Genomic DNA, 17,758 nt, shown 5'->3' on the forward strand with positions numbered 1-17,758 from the left:
CACTGTCACCGAGGCCTGGGCCAGAGCAGTGGGAACGGGAGCGGGCCCTGAAGTCAGCTTTGGGAAGGCGGGAAAGTATCACAGAGGAAGGGGCACATGAGCTCAGGCTGAGCAGCAGCTTTCTAGGGAGGTAAGCGGGGCAATGCCGTCTAGGTAGTGGAACTGTGTACAAAAGTACACAGAGAATGGCGTACCACCAGAGGACAAGGGCTCCGTCACAGGGCATGCTGCGCTCCCAGCAGCCCAGCAAATGGGCAGGTCAGGGTGTGGAAGGAGGCTGGGCTCTGCCCGGAAGGCGGGGGGTGGGGCGGGGGGTGGTGAGGACGTGGCTGAATCTGTGAGTGAGGCGGACAGAAGGGCTGCGTGAGTGAAGGCAGGAAGAGAGGAGATGAGGCAACTGCAGTGATGCAGGAGAGGGGATGGTGACCTAACAGTGAGGAGCGAATGAGAGAACCGATCTGAGAGCCGCCAGGCGGTGGCAGTGATCAGAAACAGCAACCCCAGGGACACAGAGAGAGAGGAAGGAGTGGTGCAGGCTGACTCGAGTTCCTGGCCTGGGGAACTAGCGGGTGAGGGGGCAGTACAGGTGGTAACAGAGGGCAGCAATGAGGATCCCTCCAGAGGCAGAAATACAAATAGAAAGTAAAATTCAGGGCTCAACTAGGCAAACAGAAGCCACGCTAAACATTTATAACAGGGATTTACCCAGGGCAACAGTCACACTGGTGACGGAAAAGCTGAGAAACCAAACAGTTGATAGTGAGGCAGTCCAGAGGCCAGGGCAGGAAGCCACCCCCAGGCTGGAGCAGGGAGGTCCCCGCTGGCATGAAGAACCCGCCAGACAGGAGCTGGCACCACGGAGGAGACAGTCACCGGCAGAGGCAGTACCCAGGACGGAGAGGGAGAAAACTGCCTTCAGCTGCCGCACCCCCCTCCGCTGGCCGACACAGGAGCTGGAAGACAGCCTGCGGGCCAGCTGTCCGGACAGGAGTAGAGCAGTGAGGGCAAGGAGTGGCTGTGAGCAGGCAGGCCAAGCACTGGCACGAGCCTGGAGGAGAGGATGCAACGAGGGCACACACGGGCACAGCTGCGGTCAAGAGAAAAAAGGCTCTTGGGCAGGACTGGACCAAATGTCAGACACAGGAGGAGGGCTGCCAGTGGGGAAGCAGGGAAAGGCCATTACAGAAGCCAGTCACGGCAGCACCCCCAGCCCAGCAGAGGGAAGAGATGCCCTGGGCTGCAACGGCCAAGGGTCTGGTCCAGAATCAGGACTGTCCCAAGTGGAGACAGAACCCCCGGACTCTCCCAGCCCACATCATCCTACCCGCCCCCTGGCTTCAGACTCCAGGCGTGGTGGGCATGAACTGTGCTTGTTTAGATCCCCTGCTGTGGGCAGTACTGACAGCCCCCGCGCTGCCCCTCTGGATCCATCACCACATTTGTTTACAGAAGCCATGTCGCCCCCGCTGCTTCCAGCCAGTGAGTGAGCAGGGAGGGCGCTAAAGCAGCCCGTTCCCACTGAGATGTGTGCACCTTTAACAGGTGACGTTGGCTTGAGGACGCCACACGGGCCTGGCCAAAACTTTCTCAGAACCTCACAGTAGGCTGGGATTTTTCCCACCTACCCAAACCTCCTTCCTTCCCCTGGTCTGGGGGTTCACGGGGCCTTTCCCAGTCCCTCCCCTAGATCCTTCACAGGTCTTTTTCCTCAGAATCTCTGGCACATCTGCTTCTGCCTTGGTCTCCACTTCTTGGAGAACCCAAGCTAACACACCAAGCTCCCCAGGCACCCCTGGATTGTGACTTAGCTGGCCAGGCAGGCTGAGCCCAGAGTAGACAGTGCTGAGCACTGACCACAGAGCAGGTCTGCAGGCCTGGTCTGTTTCTCTCTGGATGTAGCAATCACTCTGCTGGCTTCCAGGGCACTAAGTGAGCCTGACCTGGCACCTGCTCACAAGCAGCCCAGCCCAGTCTCCAGGGCAGGCCCAGCCTCGGTGTGCACCTTGTTCAGGGGTCCACACACATGGAGCCTCCCCCACCAAGGCTTAATTCAGGTCACATTTCAGCTCTAATTCTACAGGTTTTTGACTAGAAGCACAATATTTTTAGAAGTACCTGGGATCCTAAAAGAGTCTTTGTGTAATAGTCTCGAGGCATGAAAACTTCCACTATGGTGACTAGACACCAGAAAGCGTCTTCTTGTTCCAAGTATAGGAGGGCCACTGCCACCAATCTACAAGCAAACGGAGAACAAGGTGAGCGCCAGCCTCCTAGCCCAGACCCGGGCAGCACGGCCCGTCTTCACAGAGGCCTCTGCAGTATGCTGCACTCTCTCACGGCCACAGCAACTTCTAGTTCTCCAAGAAAGTACACTAAACGAGTGTTCCTTGGCGAGGGTGGCATTTCCTAGTTTGAGAAGCAAAGCTACATCCACATTCCTTCATTTGGTTTTTGTTTAAAGATGATGAAATTGTTTCCCAATGAGCAGGCAGCCTCATTTTTTAAAATGTTTTCATGATAAGATTTTTGCTAATGCAGCTAATTCTTCGAGTTTTTTGTTCAAGAAGTTCCAACTAATCCTTTTATGCACAAAAAATCCAGGGGTGAATATAAGGGGAAAAGAACACATAATGGTTTAAAAACAACTTTCTTGATACCAGTCTACTTGAAACGGGGCTTCAGACAAATGAATCACTGTGGTGGGGCTTTCTCAAAGAACTGCATCCACAGCACACACGTGGGGTGGGAAAGGGGACCGTATGTATCACCTGTTACGTCACTCACAATGGAAACTTGGGTCTGGCTAGTTACATGGTCACCACTGAGAGGTTACTCATCCAGTAACCCCAGGTTTGGCTCTGAGCGGGCATTCAGGGCAGGAGGCTGAAAAGGAAGAGGCAAGAGAAAAGCCCCCCTCTACATATCCAAGAAGCTCTGCTCGCGACATGAAGCTTCTGTGCATCACTTACGGAAAACCCTAGAGTCACTTCTCAGAATCTGTTTTTGTTTTCTTCCTTGGACAAAATTGTAATGAAATCTCAAAAGGTTAAAAAAAAAAAAAGAACTGGGAAGGGGATGCCTTGAGTAGGCATGAATGAGATGAAGAGTAGAAGGGTTACAACAGGTAGAGATGGACAGGGAGAGAAAACCAGGACATGCACAGCACCTGCGGACGCCAGGAGAAAGGGTAGAGAGACTGAAAAGAGCAGAGCCTTTGACGACATCACTTTTAGTTAACTGATGTTCCAGATGACAGGCCTGAATCACTGAGGAAAGGCTAGCACTCTTCTGCTGAAGTTCTGGGTTCACAGTTCTGTTCTCATGTACAAAATAATGTGGAGAAAAAAAGTCCAGTAAAACGGTTAAACTTTAGAGGTCCTAATGGTGATGGTACGGAGAAAGATTTAATTTTCCGGGAAGTCTCCTTATGTGTGGAACAGCTGATTCCATGACAATGTCAGATAAATGGGGTGTTACTGCACCCCTAACAGGCAAGCTCGAGTCCTCGCCAAGATCCCTTAAGTTTCGGAGGTTTTTAGCTTCCAGGAATTTTTAGACTGAGTATACAATGTGAACTGTGCATTTAAGCAAAACAAGGCTGCTTTGTTAGGCAATAACTTATTTACAGGCTTTTTTTTTTTTTAAATGGGGACCATCGAGGAGCAGCCACAGTCCCTTTTACTTTCAGGGCCCAGAGGGGGCGCCCTGTCCTGACCACCACAGAGGCAATGACTTCCTGGAAACCATTGGTTTCAGGTCTTAACCAACTAACATTCCAGTTTACAAGCTTTTCTTCCTGCAATACTCTCATTTCAGATGCAAATAGACAGCCCTTATCTGGAGGTCAGTATCCAGCACAGATGAGGATTAACAAGGCCCATGAGCTGCCAGAATAAACGTCAGCATTCAAAACTCAATGCATGCACTTGACTTAAGGAGAACTGCTAAAGATGGCACACGGAGCTTCTTCATTCTTTGTCCATATTTCTAGCAAGCTCGGTTACCTACTTTGATTACACAGAGGAATACAAAAGGACTCTAATGACAGCAGCAGAAGTGCACCAGCGAGGTAAGAGACAGACAGGAGGTAAAAAGCAGCCACAAGCACTCAAAGTCCAGTGATGGGGAGCAGCTCCGTGGAGAACAGACCTCAGTACCTCCCGTGGCCTCATGCTGGTGCAGCTCAGCTCAGAATGAGGAGCCTGGATCATTTAGAGAAGAGGAGAGGCTTTTCAGCGTCCTCTGCCTATGGAAGCAGGGAAGTATGCCAGACCTGCAGAAGGCTCTCATCTAAAAAAAAAACAAGTTTGGGCTCTTCAAGGGCTAGGTTTAACCAGCTGAAAAATTGTTTGGGGCAACCTCTTGATTGACAAAGGTCCTGTACAAACAAAGAGTGGCCTTGTTTTCACATCAAGCATTATAAATGAATGGCAGCAAACTTCTGATCAAAACCTGAGTGTGATGAGAGCAACAAGGAATCGAAATGATTTCTCATCTTGTCGTTCCAAATAGGCTGACTTTGGTGTTCTTAATATTGGATTGGCCAAAAAGGTCATTCAGAAAACCCGAACGAACTTTCTGGCCAACCCAATACTTTCCAAAAGCATGCCTGTCTCTCTCAATGATTCTAGAACTGGGGACACTGCATGCCTGTCTCTCTCAATGATTCTAGAACTGGGGACACTGCATAAAACGAGCTTACTGCAGCTACTGATATGTATTTCCCTTAAAAGACTGGTTTTTCTTGGCTCACCAGGAGGGGAGGGGGCCGTCAGGCAGCGCCTGGAGCTACAAGTTATCTTAACAGCAGAGAGGAGACCTCGTGGGCCAGGCACCCACCTGTTTAGACCTTGGCAGTAGCCAATGTCTGGATTCCGCCAGGAGAAGGCGAGCAGGACGTTGCGCAGCTTCTGTATGCCTTCCGAGGTGGGGCACGAGTAATGTTTGTTGTTGGGCAGAGTCCGCAGCAGGTCCAGCTCGATCTGCTTGGAGGCCGGGTTCTGTTTCTCCAGAGCCTTCTGAAGCAAGGTCTGGAAGTAACCAGGCTTAATGCTGTCCTTGAATTTCCTGGTGTGAAGGTCCACACACCACTTCCACACCTTGGAACGGTGCTCATGTGGAATGCCCGCACGGATCAGGTTCTTTAATTCTGGAGAGCACATCATCTCCCTGTTCACTGTGCTCGCAAAATAGTTTTCCCACTTGACGCCAGTGGAAACCTCCTGGTTTTCTGTGAGGTAGAGAGTCTTCAGGTCCAATGCTCGGACTTTGGCAACCAACTTCTCTTCCTCGTCATCCTCTGGGACAGTCCTAAACCCATAAATGTCATATTCACTGTTGAGAAAAACAAAAGGAAAAATTAAATGATGCAATGTGGCAAAAAGGCCAATGAAACAGAAAAGAGAACCTAGAAATCTACCCGTGTGTAAATGGCACTTTGATATATGACCGGGCATTTCAACTCAGTGAGGAAATAATAAACTTCTCAATAAACAGGGTGAGAATAACTGGCTACCTATATGGGAAAAAATTACGTTAGATCTTTCCTTGATACTATACAGGAAAATAATCAATTCTAGATGGCTGAGGTGCTAAATGTGAAAAGCACAAAAGAAAATACAAGCAATACTGCAAATACAAGGCTGATGAATTTGGCTACATTAATATACATGTGTATGTATGTTTATATAGCCTACATATACACATCCCTAACACTTATGCTCGAAAAATGTTTTAAAAAGTGAAAAGACAAGGGAGAAAACATTTGTAAGACATTAGGGATGACAAAGAATTAAGAATTCTTTAATTCTTAAAAAGAAAAAGAATTATTCTGCTGTGGTAGGTAGAATAATGGCCCCCCAAAATGTCCCTGGAACCTGTGAATATGTCACGTTACGGCATGTGGAATTACAGTTACAGAACTTAAGACGGGGAGATTATCCTGGGTTAGCCGGGTGGGACCACAGTAAACACAGGAGCCCTTAAAGTGGAAGAGGAAGGTAGAAGAGTGGACCAGAGATACGACAAAGGAAGAAGAGGCAGTAAGGATGTGAAGTGGGAGAGAGGGCCTAGACCCACGGTTGCTGACTTTGAAGGTGGAAGAAGGCGGCCACAAGCCAAGGAATGCAGGTGGCCTCCAGAAGCTGGGAATGGCCACACCTGACAGGCAGCAAGGAAACAGAGACCTAGTCCTACGACCAGAAGGAACTGTATTCTGCCAACATCTTGAATAAGAAAGGACACAAACTGTCTCCTAGAACCTCCAGAAAGGAACGCAGCACTGCTAATACCCTGACTTTCATCCCGCGAGACCATGCTGGGCTGCTTGATCGACAGAACTGTTGCATAATAAATAGGTATCACAAACTTATTGGCTTAAAACAATAATTTGTTATGGCAGTCATAGAAAACCAATACAAAGGCCTTTCACACACTGCTGCTGAGTGTGTAAACCTGTACAAGCACTTTGGAAGTCAGATCTAGCAGAGCTGAAGATGTGCATTCCCTATAGGTCAGGAATTCCACTTCTAGCCTACACCCTGGAGAAACTCTCTCACGCAGACACACGGACACATGGATACGTGTACCACGATGTTTACTGCACCACGGTTTGTAACAAGGAAAAATGGAACCATTCTGAGTGTTCACCATGAGAGAAGAAATAAAAATGTGAAGCTGTGAGGCAGGTAAAAAAAAATTCTCAGGAGCTACACGTATCAACCTGTATAATTTCAGAAAACAATGTTGAAAGAAGTAAGTTGCAAAAAGGTATGAATACGGTAGGATTAGCATATTAAAACGTGTCTTCAATTAGAGGTACATATTGAAGTGTTTAAAGCTGAAATGACACGTCTGATACTTTCTTTAAAATATTCCAGGAAAAAAAAAAAGAAGAAGAAACAGGATTACCAAAATGTTAATAATTGCTAAATTATTGGGTAACAGGTTGCATATGGGGGTTGTCATATGATTCCGTCTACTACTTTGTATGTTTGAAATTTTCCATAATGAAAAGTTGAAAGTAAATCAATATACACAGCTATTGTTCTAGTCATACATGAAGTTTGAAAAGATACAACATGAATAGTAAGAGCCTAAAACACAAGCAGGAAGAAGACGTGGTGCCCTCAGGGCAGACTGCTAGGCCACCCTCACGGGAGTCCCCCGCCACTGCGGACGCAGCACAAGCACACAGCATGGAGACAGCGCTCCTGGCCTGGGAATGGGGCTGCCCAGTCTGGGGCCACATCCTTGCCACTCACCATCTGTGTGACCTGGGCAAGTTACATCACCTCCCTAACGTCAGCTTCCACATTTTCTGAGCAAGGATAAAAACATCTGCCTGGCTGAGCTACGTTAAATACAAGCCTGCACATAAGGCCCTTGGCACGGCTCCCGGCACACAGGCCTCCGTAAGAGTTTTGTAACAATGGCGTTGGTCGCAATCTGAAAGCACAGTTTTACCTGTCGACTGAGTAACATGGACAAGGCAGGCCAGTGCTGTAAGCACAGAGAAGGGAAAGAGTGGGTCAAGCTGAAGCCAGGCTTCCCCTGGGGCAGGGGTGGGGCTGGAGAAGCTGAGCCACAGCAGCAAGCAGGGCCTAGGCACAGGGCTGCTAGAGGGGCAAGGGGGCGGAGACAGGAGGAGACTGGACTGAGTGGATTTGCAGATTTCTCCTTGAGCCAGTATTTCATGAATCTCAGTTTTAAGAAACTAGGATATGACGGTTCTTAATCCAAGATCCATCACAGGCTTCCACACTCCATGATTTTCTGAAAAGTATATGCAATACTGTGTGTGTGTCCAACTGCATTTTGGGGCCAAGGGTGTCCACGGCTTGTATCAGACCCTCAATGAGTTCTGAACCACTGAATCAGGTTACCCAAGTGTCCTTCCCTTACAGAGAAGACCCAATTTTCCACTTAGGGTCCCCCTTGGCTTTCAAACTACCCATGGGTCCAGCCATGTCTCTGGAGAGGGTTCTACTCCTAGGAAGACGGGCTCCTCTTGCAGCAGGACTGGCTACCACCCACGTTGGCATGGTACATGGCAGAAAGGTCTTGGAATGAAAACTTAGGCTGAACCCCAGCTCTGTTACTTGATTATTACAGCAAGACTGATGACATTATCTGTTCTAATGACTGGACGGTCCTTGTCATGAGCATCAAACGAGAACACGGAGAATTGTGTAGGGTTCTCAATGAATGGCTACTGCTGTTGAAAGAGGGGCTTGAGAAATGGGTCCCACTATCCCCAACAGTCGCTAGCACCTTTACCTGACGAGATGAGGTTTAACGAATGCTTGCTCCGGATGCTCCGGGCTCTCAACCTGCAGAGCATCCTCCAGCAGCTGGGCTATGACATCCCGAGAAGGCCCCTGTTCTTCTGAGCAAACTGGTGTCTTCATTTCTTGGAGCAGTATCAAGTATTTGCTTTCTATCTGGCAGAGCTTGGCTTCCAGGCTAGAATACTACAGAGAATGTGGTAGTTACCTCCAATCAGACAGAGACACAGGAAGAGCAATCCTTAAGTACCTCAAGCAGTCAAAGAATGACAAGCCAAGAACCACTAGCAAGTGAGCCAGAGAGAGACTGTATCAAAGACAAGAGATGGGGCTTCCCTGGTGGCGCAGTGGTTGAGAGTCTGCCTGCCGATGCAGGGGACACAGGTTCGTGCCCCGGTCCGGGAAGATCCCACATGCTGCGGAGCGGCTGGGCCCGTGAGCCATGGCCGCTGAGCCTGCGCGTCCGGAGCCTGTGCTCCGCAACGGGAGAGGCCACGACAGTGAGAGGCCCGTGTACCGCAAAAAAAAAAAAAAGACAAGAGATGAATTTACGCCACAGGCCACCTGTCTTATTTAAATGGCCCACATGGGCCCCGTCTTCCTTCTGAGGGGGTATGACACAGAAGTCCTGGTAATAAGGCCTCTGCGTGTCAACACACGTATCAGTTCTGGACAGGGCTGAGGTGAGCAGCAGAAACCAGGCCACACACCCATTACCGAGGTCAAGCTGAGTGCCACTTGGACACGAGCCCCAAGCAGCCGTCCCATGCAACAGCAATACTTTCCTAGGACGCTGTGACCCAGAACTAGCTCTCATCTGCTACCTTACCAGACACATCAATACACCCCCGGAAAACATCAGGAACAAGGCTTGGGAAGGTGTTCTGAGGACTGCTCAAAAGGTATACGAGGCACACAACAGCTGCTGACACAGTGTCTCTGAGCTTCATTTGATTGTAACTGGGAAGCCTGGGATGTCTCTACACCCTGCAAAGCCCTTTCCCGCCACAGTCACATCTAACTCTCAAGCCAACCCTATCAGGTTCACAGAGGGGGCATCACCCTCACCATCCCCATTTACAGATAAGAAACTGATTCACACAACTCAGTAGCATAAATCAAGATCCAAATAACCTTAATTTGGGGGAACCTTAGAATTGTATTTAATGTTTTTTCTGTAAACTTCATTATATGTGTGAATAAAAGCCACCTCTCAGGACATTTCTATTTGTCTTCATCATGAAGTGAAACTAAACACAGTGCTATGCACTTTATATACTTTAAATATAATTTGGTATCAATAACCACACCCTCCAAGCATGTGGGTTGAACTGATTTTAAAGCATGTCCATTTTTAAATGGTTTCTGAATCATACCTCCCACCAGATAATAGAATATAACCATCCTGACCCACCTTTGCCATCAGATCCCTCTCTCTTCTTTCTGCATTTCTCCGTAGAGCTGAGAGTTCCAAGATTTCCTTATTCAGAAATTTATTTTGCGTTTTGTACCCCTGTAGATTATCCTGTTGCAAAAAACAAGGTCCATCAATTCACATTGGTTGAACGTTGATTAATTATTCTATATCAGCGGTCCCCAACCTTTTCGGCACCAGGGACCAGTTTCATGGAGGACAATTTTTCCACAGACCGGGGGGTGGGGGGATGGCTTTGGGACAATTCAAACGCTTTTCATTTATTCTGTACTTTATTTCTATTATTATCACATTGCAATATATAATGAAATAATTACACAACTCACCATAATGCTGACAGGAGGTGCAGCTCAGGCGGTAATGCGAGCGATGGGGAACAGCTATAAATACAGATGAAGCTTCACTCGCTCGCCCACTGCTCACCTCCTGCTGTGCGGCCTGGTTCCTAACAGGCCATGGACCGATACCACTCCGTGGCCCAGGGGCTGGGGACCCCTGTTCAATATAAGTAATATTTTGCTGCCTCATCAATCAAATAGCCCTGCTAAGTTAGAACAAGTTCTAAGGAAATGAAAGCTGATTACTAGACCCTTTCTGATTAAACTTTGCGGCTACCCTTGGCAGTAGAAGGTAGGCAGGGACTACTGCTGTAATGAAGGAGATGGGGAAATAAATTTATTTAATGGTGGAGATTTTTCTCACCTGTCCTTAGGAAAAGTAAGTAGGACTTATGTCCTAAATCTATGCAAATATTTTATCTACCCACATTCATTGGGTACAAAAGGTAATGCCCTACATTCATTTTGTTTTTTAACTAGAGAAACTGAACAAATTTTCTGTAGATTCTCATTTTTACGTATCCAGTTTATGTGGAAGAGGCTACACACATACACAAAGCCCTTACCTAAAGAATTACACTTAATAATGAATACTTATAACCTACAATGTACAAGGCACCTAAGAGAACATGTTCCTCAACTTTTTTACATTAAAAAATTTCAAACTTATGAAAACGTTGAAAGAAAAGTACAATAAACACAATATACCCTTCACCTAAATTTGCCAATTGTTAACTTTTGCCACATTTACTTTCTGTTTTTAAGAGAACATCACGAGCTGGTGACACGCTCTGCCAAGTCCAACTAAAAGTTCAGCCCTGGCAGAAGCGGGTGCCATACGTGACCTTCAGCCCTTGACACTCTGAGCAAGGCAAGCGAAAGAGAACCTTTGAGACAACTGGGGCAGTGATTTCTAAATGCTCCCTACCAAATTCAGTCTTTTACAAATGTCTTTTTCCCCTACTCTGTTTGAAGTTTTCAAGGAATTTTTGATCCCTCAATCACAGGAGAAACTGTTCACAACAGCTCTAAGAGAAGGCCAGGGGTGGTCAAGAAAGGCACTGACACCTGTGCTGTCCCAGGACAGAGACCATGGCCCCTCCCCAGAGATGTGTCCAGAGACATGCCCCAATCTCCAAACTAGAAGCCACCATGGCGGTACACAATCTCCCCTGAAAATACAGAAGAACTGAAAATGTTCCAACAGTCCCTTTAATCGCTGACACCTACGGAGCACTTGCTACGGGTTACAGGTGCCCTGTGGTCCTCGATCCTATTTAAACCTCACAACTCTTCAGCAGCCACTCTCGTCATCTCCACCTCCTAGGTGAAGAGCTGAGCCATAGGGAGGCTGCACAACTACTAAGTGTCGGGCTGGGAGCCAGGCCTGCTGCGCTCTTGGCCCAGGTGCTTGGCCCCTGACGCCCACCTGAGCTCTGATACGCATCACAACTTCTCAGTCTCAGCAAAACCGCACGTCATGACAAGCACTGAAGACAGTCAAACCCCAAAGGAGGTCCACAGACTTCCTTTTCTGATCAGAATCATGATGTTCTCCTTTCTCCTGGCATCTTGAAGCTCTCATATTTGGAAACAATGAACAAACATGTTACTAAAAGGCAGGCTGATTGAAGGAAGGTGAGCTAGAGGGCAACAAAAGAATACACTGGGCCATGACGGCCAGAGACTGAGCAGCACAAGCTGGGTCGAGGGAGCAGGACACCACAGTGTGCCATCTGTGTCTTTGAGTCAAACTTTGCATTACAGTCTAAGGAAGTCCTGATAATGTATCTCAAGGATTCTTTCTCTAAAAAGGGAACCCTCTTGCGCTGTTGGTGGGAATGTAAATTGATACAGCCACTATGGAGAACAGTATGGAGGTTCCTTAAAAAACGAAAAATAGAATTACCATATGACCCAGCAATCCCACTACTGGGCATATACCCTGAGAAAACCATAATTCAAAAAGACACGTGCACCCCAATGTTCATTGCAGCACTGTTTACAATAGCCAGGTTATGGAAGCAACATAAATGCCCATCGACAGACAAATGGATAAAGAAGTTGGCACATATTTATACTATGGAATATGGCTCAGCCATAAAAAGGAACGAAATTGAGTCATTTGTTGAGACGTGGATGGATCTAGAGACTGTCATACAGAGTGAAGTAAGTCAGAAAGAGAAGAAGAAATATCATATATTAACGCATGTATGTGGAGCCTAGAAGAATGGTACAGATGAACCGGTTTGCAGGGCAGAAGTTGAGACACAGACGTAGAGAACAAACGTACGGACACCAAGGGGGGAAAGCAGTTGTGGGGGGGGAGGCGGTGTGATGAACTGGGTGATTGGGACTGACATGTATACATTGATGTGTATAAAACAGATGACTAATAAGAACCTGCTGTATAAAAAAATAAATATAATAAAATTCAAAAATTAAAAAAAAAAGGATTCTTTCTCTAGAATGATGATCACAGCAAGTTAAGACTCTATGAGGTGCCAGGTGCCCTGTGAGGACTTTACATGGAATACCTCTTTTAACTCTTACAAGACCCTATGAGGTAAGCGCCATTTCACAGATGAACACTGAGGCAGAGAGGTGAACCAGCCTGCCCAAGGTCAGAGGTCATGAGTGGTAAAGCTGGGTTTGAGCCCAGCCAGGTCTGACTCCAGAGCCCATGCTCAGTCTAAACCGCCACCCCATACTGGGACACATCCCCTTCCTCACTGATGTTTATTACAGTTGTGTTCTGCTTTTTTGTTTTTGTGCTTTATAAACTAAACTCTGAGCTCCAGGAGGACAGAGACTGTATACTTTGTGTGGAGTACAAAGCCCAGCACACGGCTGGCTGACTGAATGAATGAAAGAGTCCCAAGAAGGAAAAGCTGTACGCATGAAGATATTCATCAAATAACAAATCACAGGAAAGAAGACAGAGGCTGATTAAGTAAATGATGACAGAGTCAAAAGAAGGACAATCTGGAATCATTAATGATAGCAATACAGAAAGTGCCTGGGTTCTAAGGCTGAATGAAACAAAAGTCTACCTACTCCAGGAAATGGAAGAATTATGTAAACATGGAAAAGGCCTGGAAGGAAGTGTGGGAAAAATATTTAAATCACTAGGGTGGTAAAATCCTAAGACCAATATGTGCTTCTGCCTCAAAATACTACAGGAACAGAAAGTGACCACATATGAGACCAAAAAAGAAATGTTTCTAAAAAGCAGAAATCTTTACAGGCACATACACTGACTATAAAGCAAGACACTGAATAGTAACAGTAACAACAACAAAAAAGATACCTTCCCCCCACCAAAACACACACAAAATTTTTTTTTCCCCACCTAGACATTTTAAATTTGGGGTCAAACGAAGAAATCAATATAGGAACCATGCGGTATCTAAAAGTGAAGGACAATGAGATTCTTCACTCCAATTCTCCCAGTGCCACCGCAGAGGAGGCACGAATGTGACTGTCTCCTGCATGGCACAGGGGATGCCCTGGCAATATCCGGCCCAGGTAGAGCAATGTCAGAAAACATGAGGTCACCAAGCCGGGCAGGACTCACTCAGACGAACAGGTCACAGGGAAGTCCCCTAACAACCTTTCTGCCTCTCCATAAGCTATGTCACCACTTAACCTCACTCTTGTGGAATTCTGGAGCCACAGACTTTATAAATTAAGCTGAGAAATGTTGGAGAAAAAAAAAAAAAATGTCACCCGCTACCCCACAAAAAGAAAAGGTCGGGAAGTCTAGTTGTGATCAGCTCCATCAGTCGTCTCCAAAAGGAGCTGTGTGGAGCCACAACAACAAAGCCACACACTCCCCTCCACACCCTGGCTCGGCTACCCGGGAAAACATGCTCCCACGCGTTCCCCACTGCCGAGCACTGGGACCTGGAAACCGAATGCCCTGGTGTCATTCTCCAAACACTATAAAGACAGACGTGCTTGCAAAATATAAAATTCAGTTGACCTTAAATAAGTGGTCTTAAAACGTGTATCACTGATGGGATGTATATTTAGGGTCAGTACACTCTAGGTTGCATATATAAACAAAACCAACTTTTACAGGCAACACTAACCAGGACCTTTTTTTTTTTTAAACACGGCTATTTTTGTAGTAATTATAAAGTAATGAGACTGAGGGTTTTGGTGGTGTTTTTGCCCTTTTGGTCCTTCTCACCAATAAATCCTTCTGGCCTCATATATCTACTGGGTGCTGTCACTGAGAAGTTGTCACCATGGGAGACCACACACATATTCCGACAAAGCTGCCATTATTCCAGTGTTTTAATTTCCATTTTGGAATTATCTTTAAGGCTCAGGCATGTCCATCAGGCATGCAATCTACTGACACTGCGTGACAGGTACTACTAGTCAGGAAGCAGGCTCAGTAACAACCTCAAAAGTGGCAAACCTTTGCCCTTCAAGGATAAACTGCATTTGGGGGGGCAAAACATCCTCGGTGCCACATTATTTGCAAAAAGTGGGTAGCCAGGTGAGGAAGGCTTTGCGGCCAGGTGGGACCGACAGCTGCAGAACTGTGTGGGGTCAGCCGGGGCCTGGGCTACACCTAATGCCTCATGTCCTAGGAGACACTTCTCCACCTGAAACTTCTCCAAATTGAGAACTGGTGGCAGCAAAACTTTTGGGACCCTCACTGTGGCCTGACTGACAGTGGCCCAAGGCCATTCAGCTCTCCCCTCGGGACCAGCACGCTTCTCCGCGGGCACAGAGTCAGACAGCCCATGCCCCCAGTAACGCTCTTCCTACCTCATCAGCTGGCCACCACCCCAGGTATGATGGAGAGAGTCACCTCCATTTAGGAACCAGCCTCCCATCCCCAGGGCCACTGGGACACTGGGAAGAGAGCTCTGCCCTCCCTTCTGAGTGTCAGGACCCTCCTGCCTTAGGCATGGGGGGCACTGACTCTGGGCAGGCCCTCTTCCCTGGCGTGCTTGGGAGCCAGGGTCTGCTTTCCCACCTGACCCCACACTAGCTGTTGGGAACAGTGTTCCCTCACCTGGCCTCCATTATGTCCTGAGGCGGGCTATGCAAATGATGGTGTGTGCATCCACACACAGAGGGGGCAAGAAACAGCCTCTGTAGGTTACATGGAATAATGAAGTTCTAAGGGTGTATAAACAGAAAGAGAAATCGCAGCTGCCTGAAAGCAAGGGAGGGGAAAGATCTGAAACTGTTCTGAGCTATGGCGACACTGACGGGCTGAGACTTTCATTTTCCAAGGAAGCTTCTTAGAAACCTAGTAATTATCTGACTGGAAGTCCTGTGACACTTGTTTTCTTAAAAAAGGCACAGCTGCTCTGCTGTCATGCCAAATTAGCTCACTGAGGTTAGCAGCTCTAGAGTGACATCAACAGACAGGCTGTTAGCGGGTTTTGGATTTCTTGTCCCAATAACAGGGGCCCACGCCCTGCTCTTACTTTCAGTCGGTCCAGTTCCAGCTGGTCCCTGGCTGTGGGGAGGGCCACAGGAGAGCTGGGCATGGAGGTGGGAGAGGATGCGCTGCCCTCGCACTCGCTGAGCTGCCGGGAGAGCTTCATGATGACCTCGTCCTTGGCCTGGATGGTCTCCATCAGCATCCCCAGCTGCTCACTGAGCTCGCCCACCTTGTTCTTCAGCGTCCTTACTTCGTGCTGAAGACTCTCTTTCTCCTGGTTGAACCTCTCCAGCTGGCTAGTGAGGCCCAGAATCTGGTCGTCCTTCTGGTGCAGAAGCCCCAACGTGTCCTGCGGGACCCCCTCACAGAGGCGGCTGCTCGTGAAGTACTTGTCGTACTGGGAGGACCGCACCGTCTGCTGCAGGAGCCGCACGAGCTCCTGGGAGCCAGGGGAGGATGGAGTGGGGAGCAGGGGCGGGAGAAAAAGCAGAAATCATGGCAACTCTGCATGGAGCAACCATTGGTATTTGAGCAAATGCAGAAACTTTACTGGAAATATTTTAATAACCAACTTCCTCTTGAAGGATCTCAAAAATAGAGAAGGAAAAATATTTATTCCATAAAGGCTGTCTGTAGAGAACAATAATAGGAAACAGGAAATAGTGGACAGGCAGACTGCAATGAGCAATGGCTCCCAGTAAACGTTCATCCGTATTAAAAAATCTGAGGTCTAAATTCACTGACCTGCTGAGGAATTAAGTATAATTAGGTGTGATCAGCTCAAAAGGAAGCTGCTGTTTTAACAGGATGTGGAAACTCATTTAACAACTGTTCATGGGCCTTGGGCTGAAGACTATGCTCAGAGAGGTTTGACGTCAGGGCAGGCGTGGGCAAGGTGCAAACAACACCCTCCCCGACCCACTCTGAGGGGTCTTCACTCTCGTCGGAACTTCAAGTGTCTATGAAAAAATGACCAAGCAGAACAGCAGTGCCTAGGTCAGTGGCCGTGGCAACATACAACTCTTAGGGGAAAAGCACCTTCTGGGAAATAATGGAGTCAGAGAAACATGAAAGCCGGGTTTTGCTCCTCTGGTCCCTGGCCTGCTGATGTGAGATGAGATAGAAATGTGAGGAAGAAGAATTACCTTCTGACTGGATAAGTCTTTCCTTAACCTTTCCAGCTCTTCCTGCTGGTTCTGGACCTGCAGCTGCATCTCGGAGGCCAACTTGCTGGTGCTACCACTGCCCGATGGCCCCTCGGCTGAAGGGTCACCACTACTGTGGCGATTTTTATACGATCCAATCATGTCTTTCAAAGGGCGTTTTCCTTTGTAGGGAATACGTCCAAAATCAAAGGGAAATCCTGAGCCAGTTACTCCTACATAAAAACAAAACTTGTTTAAGTTCAGGTCAAACTCTCCTTTCGGAAATTCCAGTAAAATGCATTAACATTCCATCCATCATCCTCTAAGGAGTTCTGCGTGCGTCACTCTCTGCTCCTACCTCATTCTTGATAAAAGCCAAGCTTAAAATCAAAGATGATCTTTCATGCGATCACTGTTAAAGAAAACTTTCTCTATTTGCTCAATTTCTGCATTGAGACAGACGAAAAGAAGTCAGACTATACATTAGTACTAATGAGGAATTTATGACAAAACTGTACTAAACTCTCTCAAGATTCTTTTGCAATGTTAAGTTTATTTTCCAAAAGATCAGTTCTAAGCTGATGTGTTCATATCACTATTTTCTTATTTCAGTTACTTTGAGGACCAAAGAGAACAGAGACACAGACCAGGGAAGAACATGGTTGCTCCAAGTTCCTACAGCATCCTGAACACAAGGTGTCCCTTCCGCCGGGCACCTTAGTAAGGACAGGGCCTGCATCTACAAAGTTAGAGGGTAGGACTTAAGAGATACACTAGGGATCCCCAGCTGCTTATTTTTAGCTAATCTGTCCTTACTAAAAAAAACAAACCAAAAAAACCCCGAGTTTATGTTTTCTTAATTGTAAACACATTTTATTCTCTTCCCTAAAAACGAGTATTTAAAAATATTGAGGGATCCAAATAAATTTTGGAATAAATGGATTCAAATATATATTAAAAATATAAAGAGGAGAGTACATACTATATAGATTCCATTTATATAACTTTAGAAAACAGGCAAAACAAATCTATGATGTTAGGAGTCAGGACAGTGGTGGCGGGGGCGGGGGTGGGAGGTGAGGTAGTGACTGGAAGGGAGGGGTTTGGGGATAGAGGCTGTGACTCCTGGTACTGTCCTGTTT

The 17,758-nt window shown here is 47.2% G+C and overlaps 1 protein-coding gene across 4 annotated transcripts in view; it reads right to left on the minus strand.

Annotated features, from left to right (window-relative positions):
* TBC1D2B (TBC1 domain family member 2B) overlaps positions 1 to 17,758 on the minus strand; it is an 87,613-nt gene that overhangs the window by 15,006 nt on the left and 54,849 nt on the right. For all 4 annotated transcript variants that reach the window (XM_022580168.3, XM_022580170.2, XM_022580169.3 and 1 more), the window contains exons 5-10: positions 16,617 to 16,849; positions 15,515 to 15,910; positions 9,700 to 9,810; positions 8,278 to 8,471; positions 4,840 to 5,334; positions 2,116 to 2,233 (exon numbers count right to left, since the gene is read on the minus strand). In XM_022580168.3, coding sequence (XP_022435876.1) covers positions 2,116 to 2,233; positions 4,840 to 5,334; positions 8,278 to 8,471; positions 9,700 to 9,810; positions 15,515 to 15,910; positions 16,617 to 16,849 — 1,547 coding nt within the window. The remainder of the gene's footprint in view (positions 1 to 2,115; positions 2,234 to 4,839; positions 5,335 to 8,277; positions 8,472 to 9,699; positions 9,811 to 15,514; positions 15,911 to 16,616; positions 16,850 to 17,758) is intronic.

The sequence above is a fragment of the Delphinapterus leucas genome, chromosome 2 (assembly GCF_059928025.1).
Source record: "Delphinapterus leucas isolate spDelLeu-1000000601 "Yukka" chromosome 2, BTC_Dleu_Yukka2, whole genome shotgun sequence".
Taxonomy (NCBI): Eukaryota; Metazoa; Chordata; class Mammalia; order Artiodactyla; family Monodontidae; genus Delphinapterus; species Delphinapterus leucas.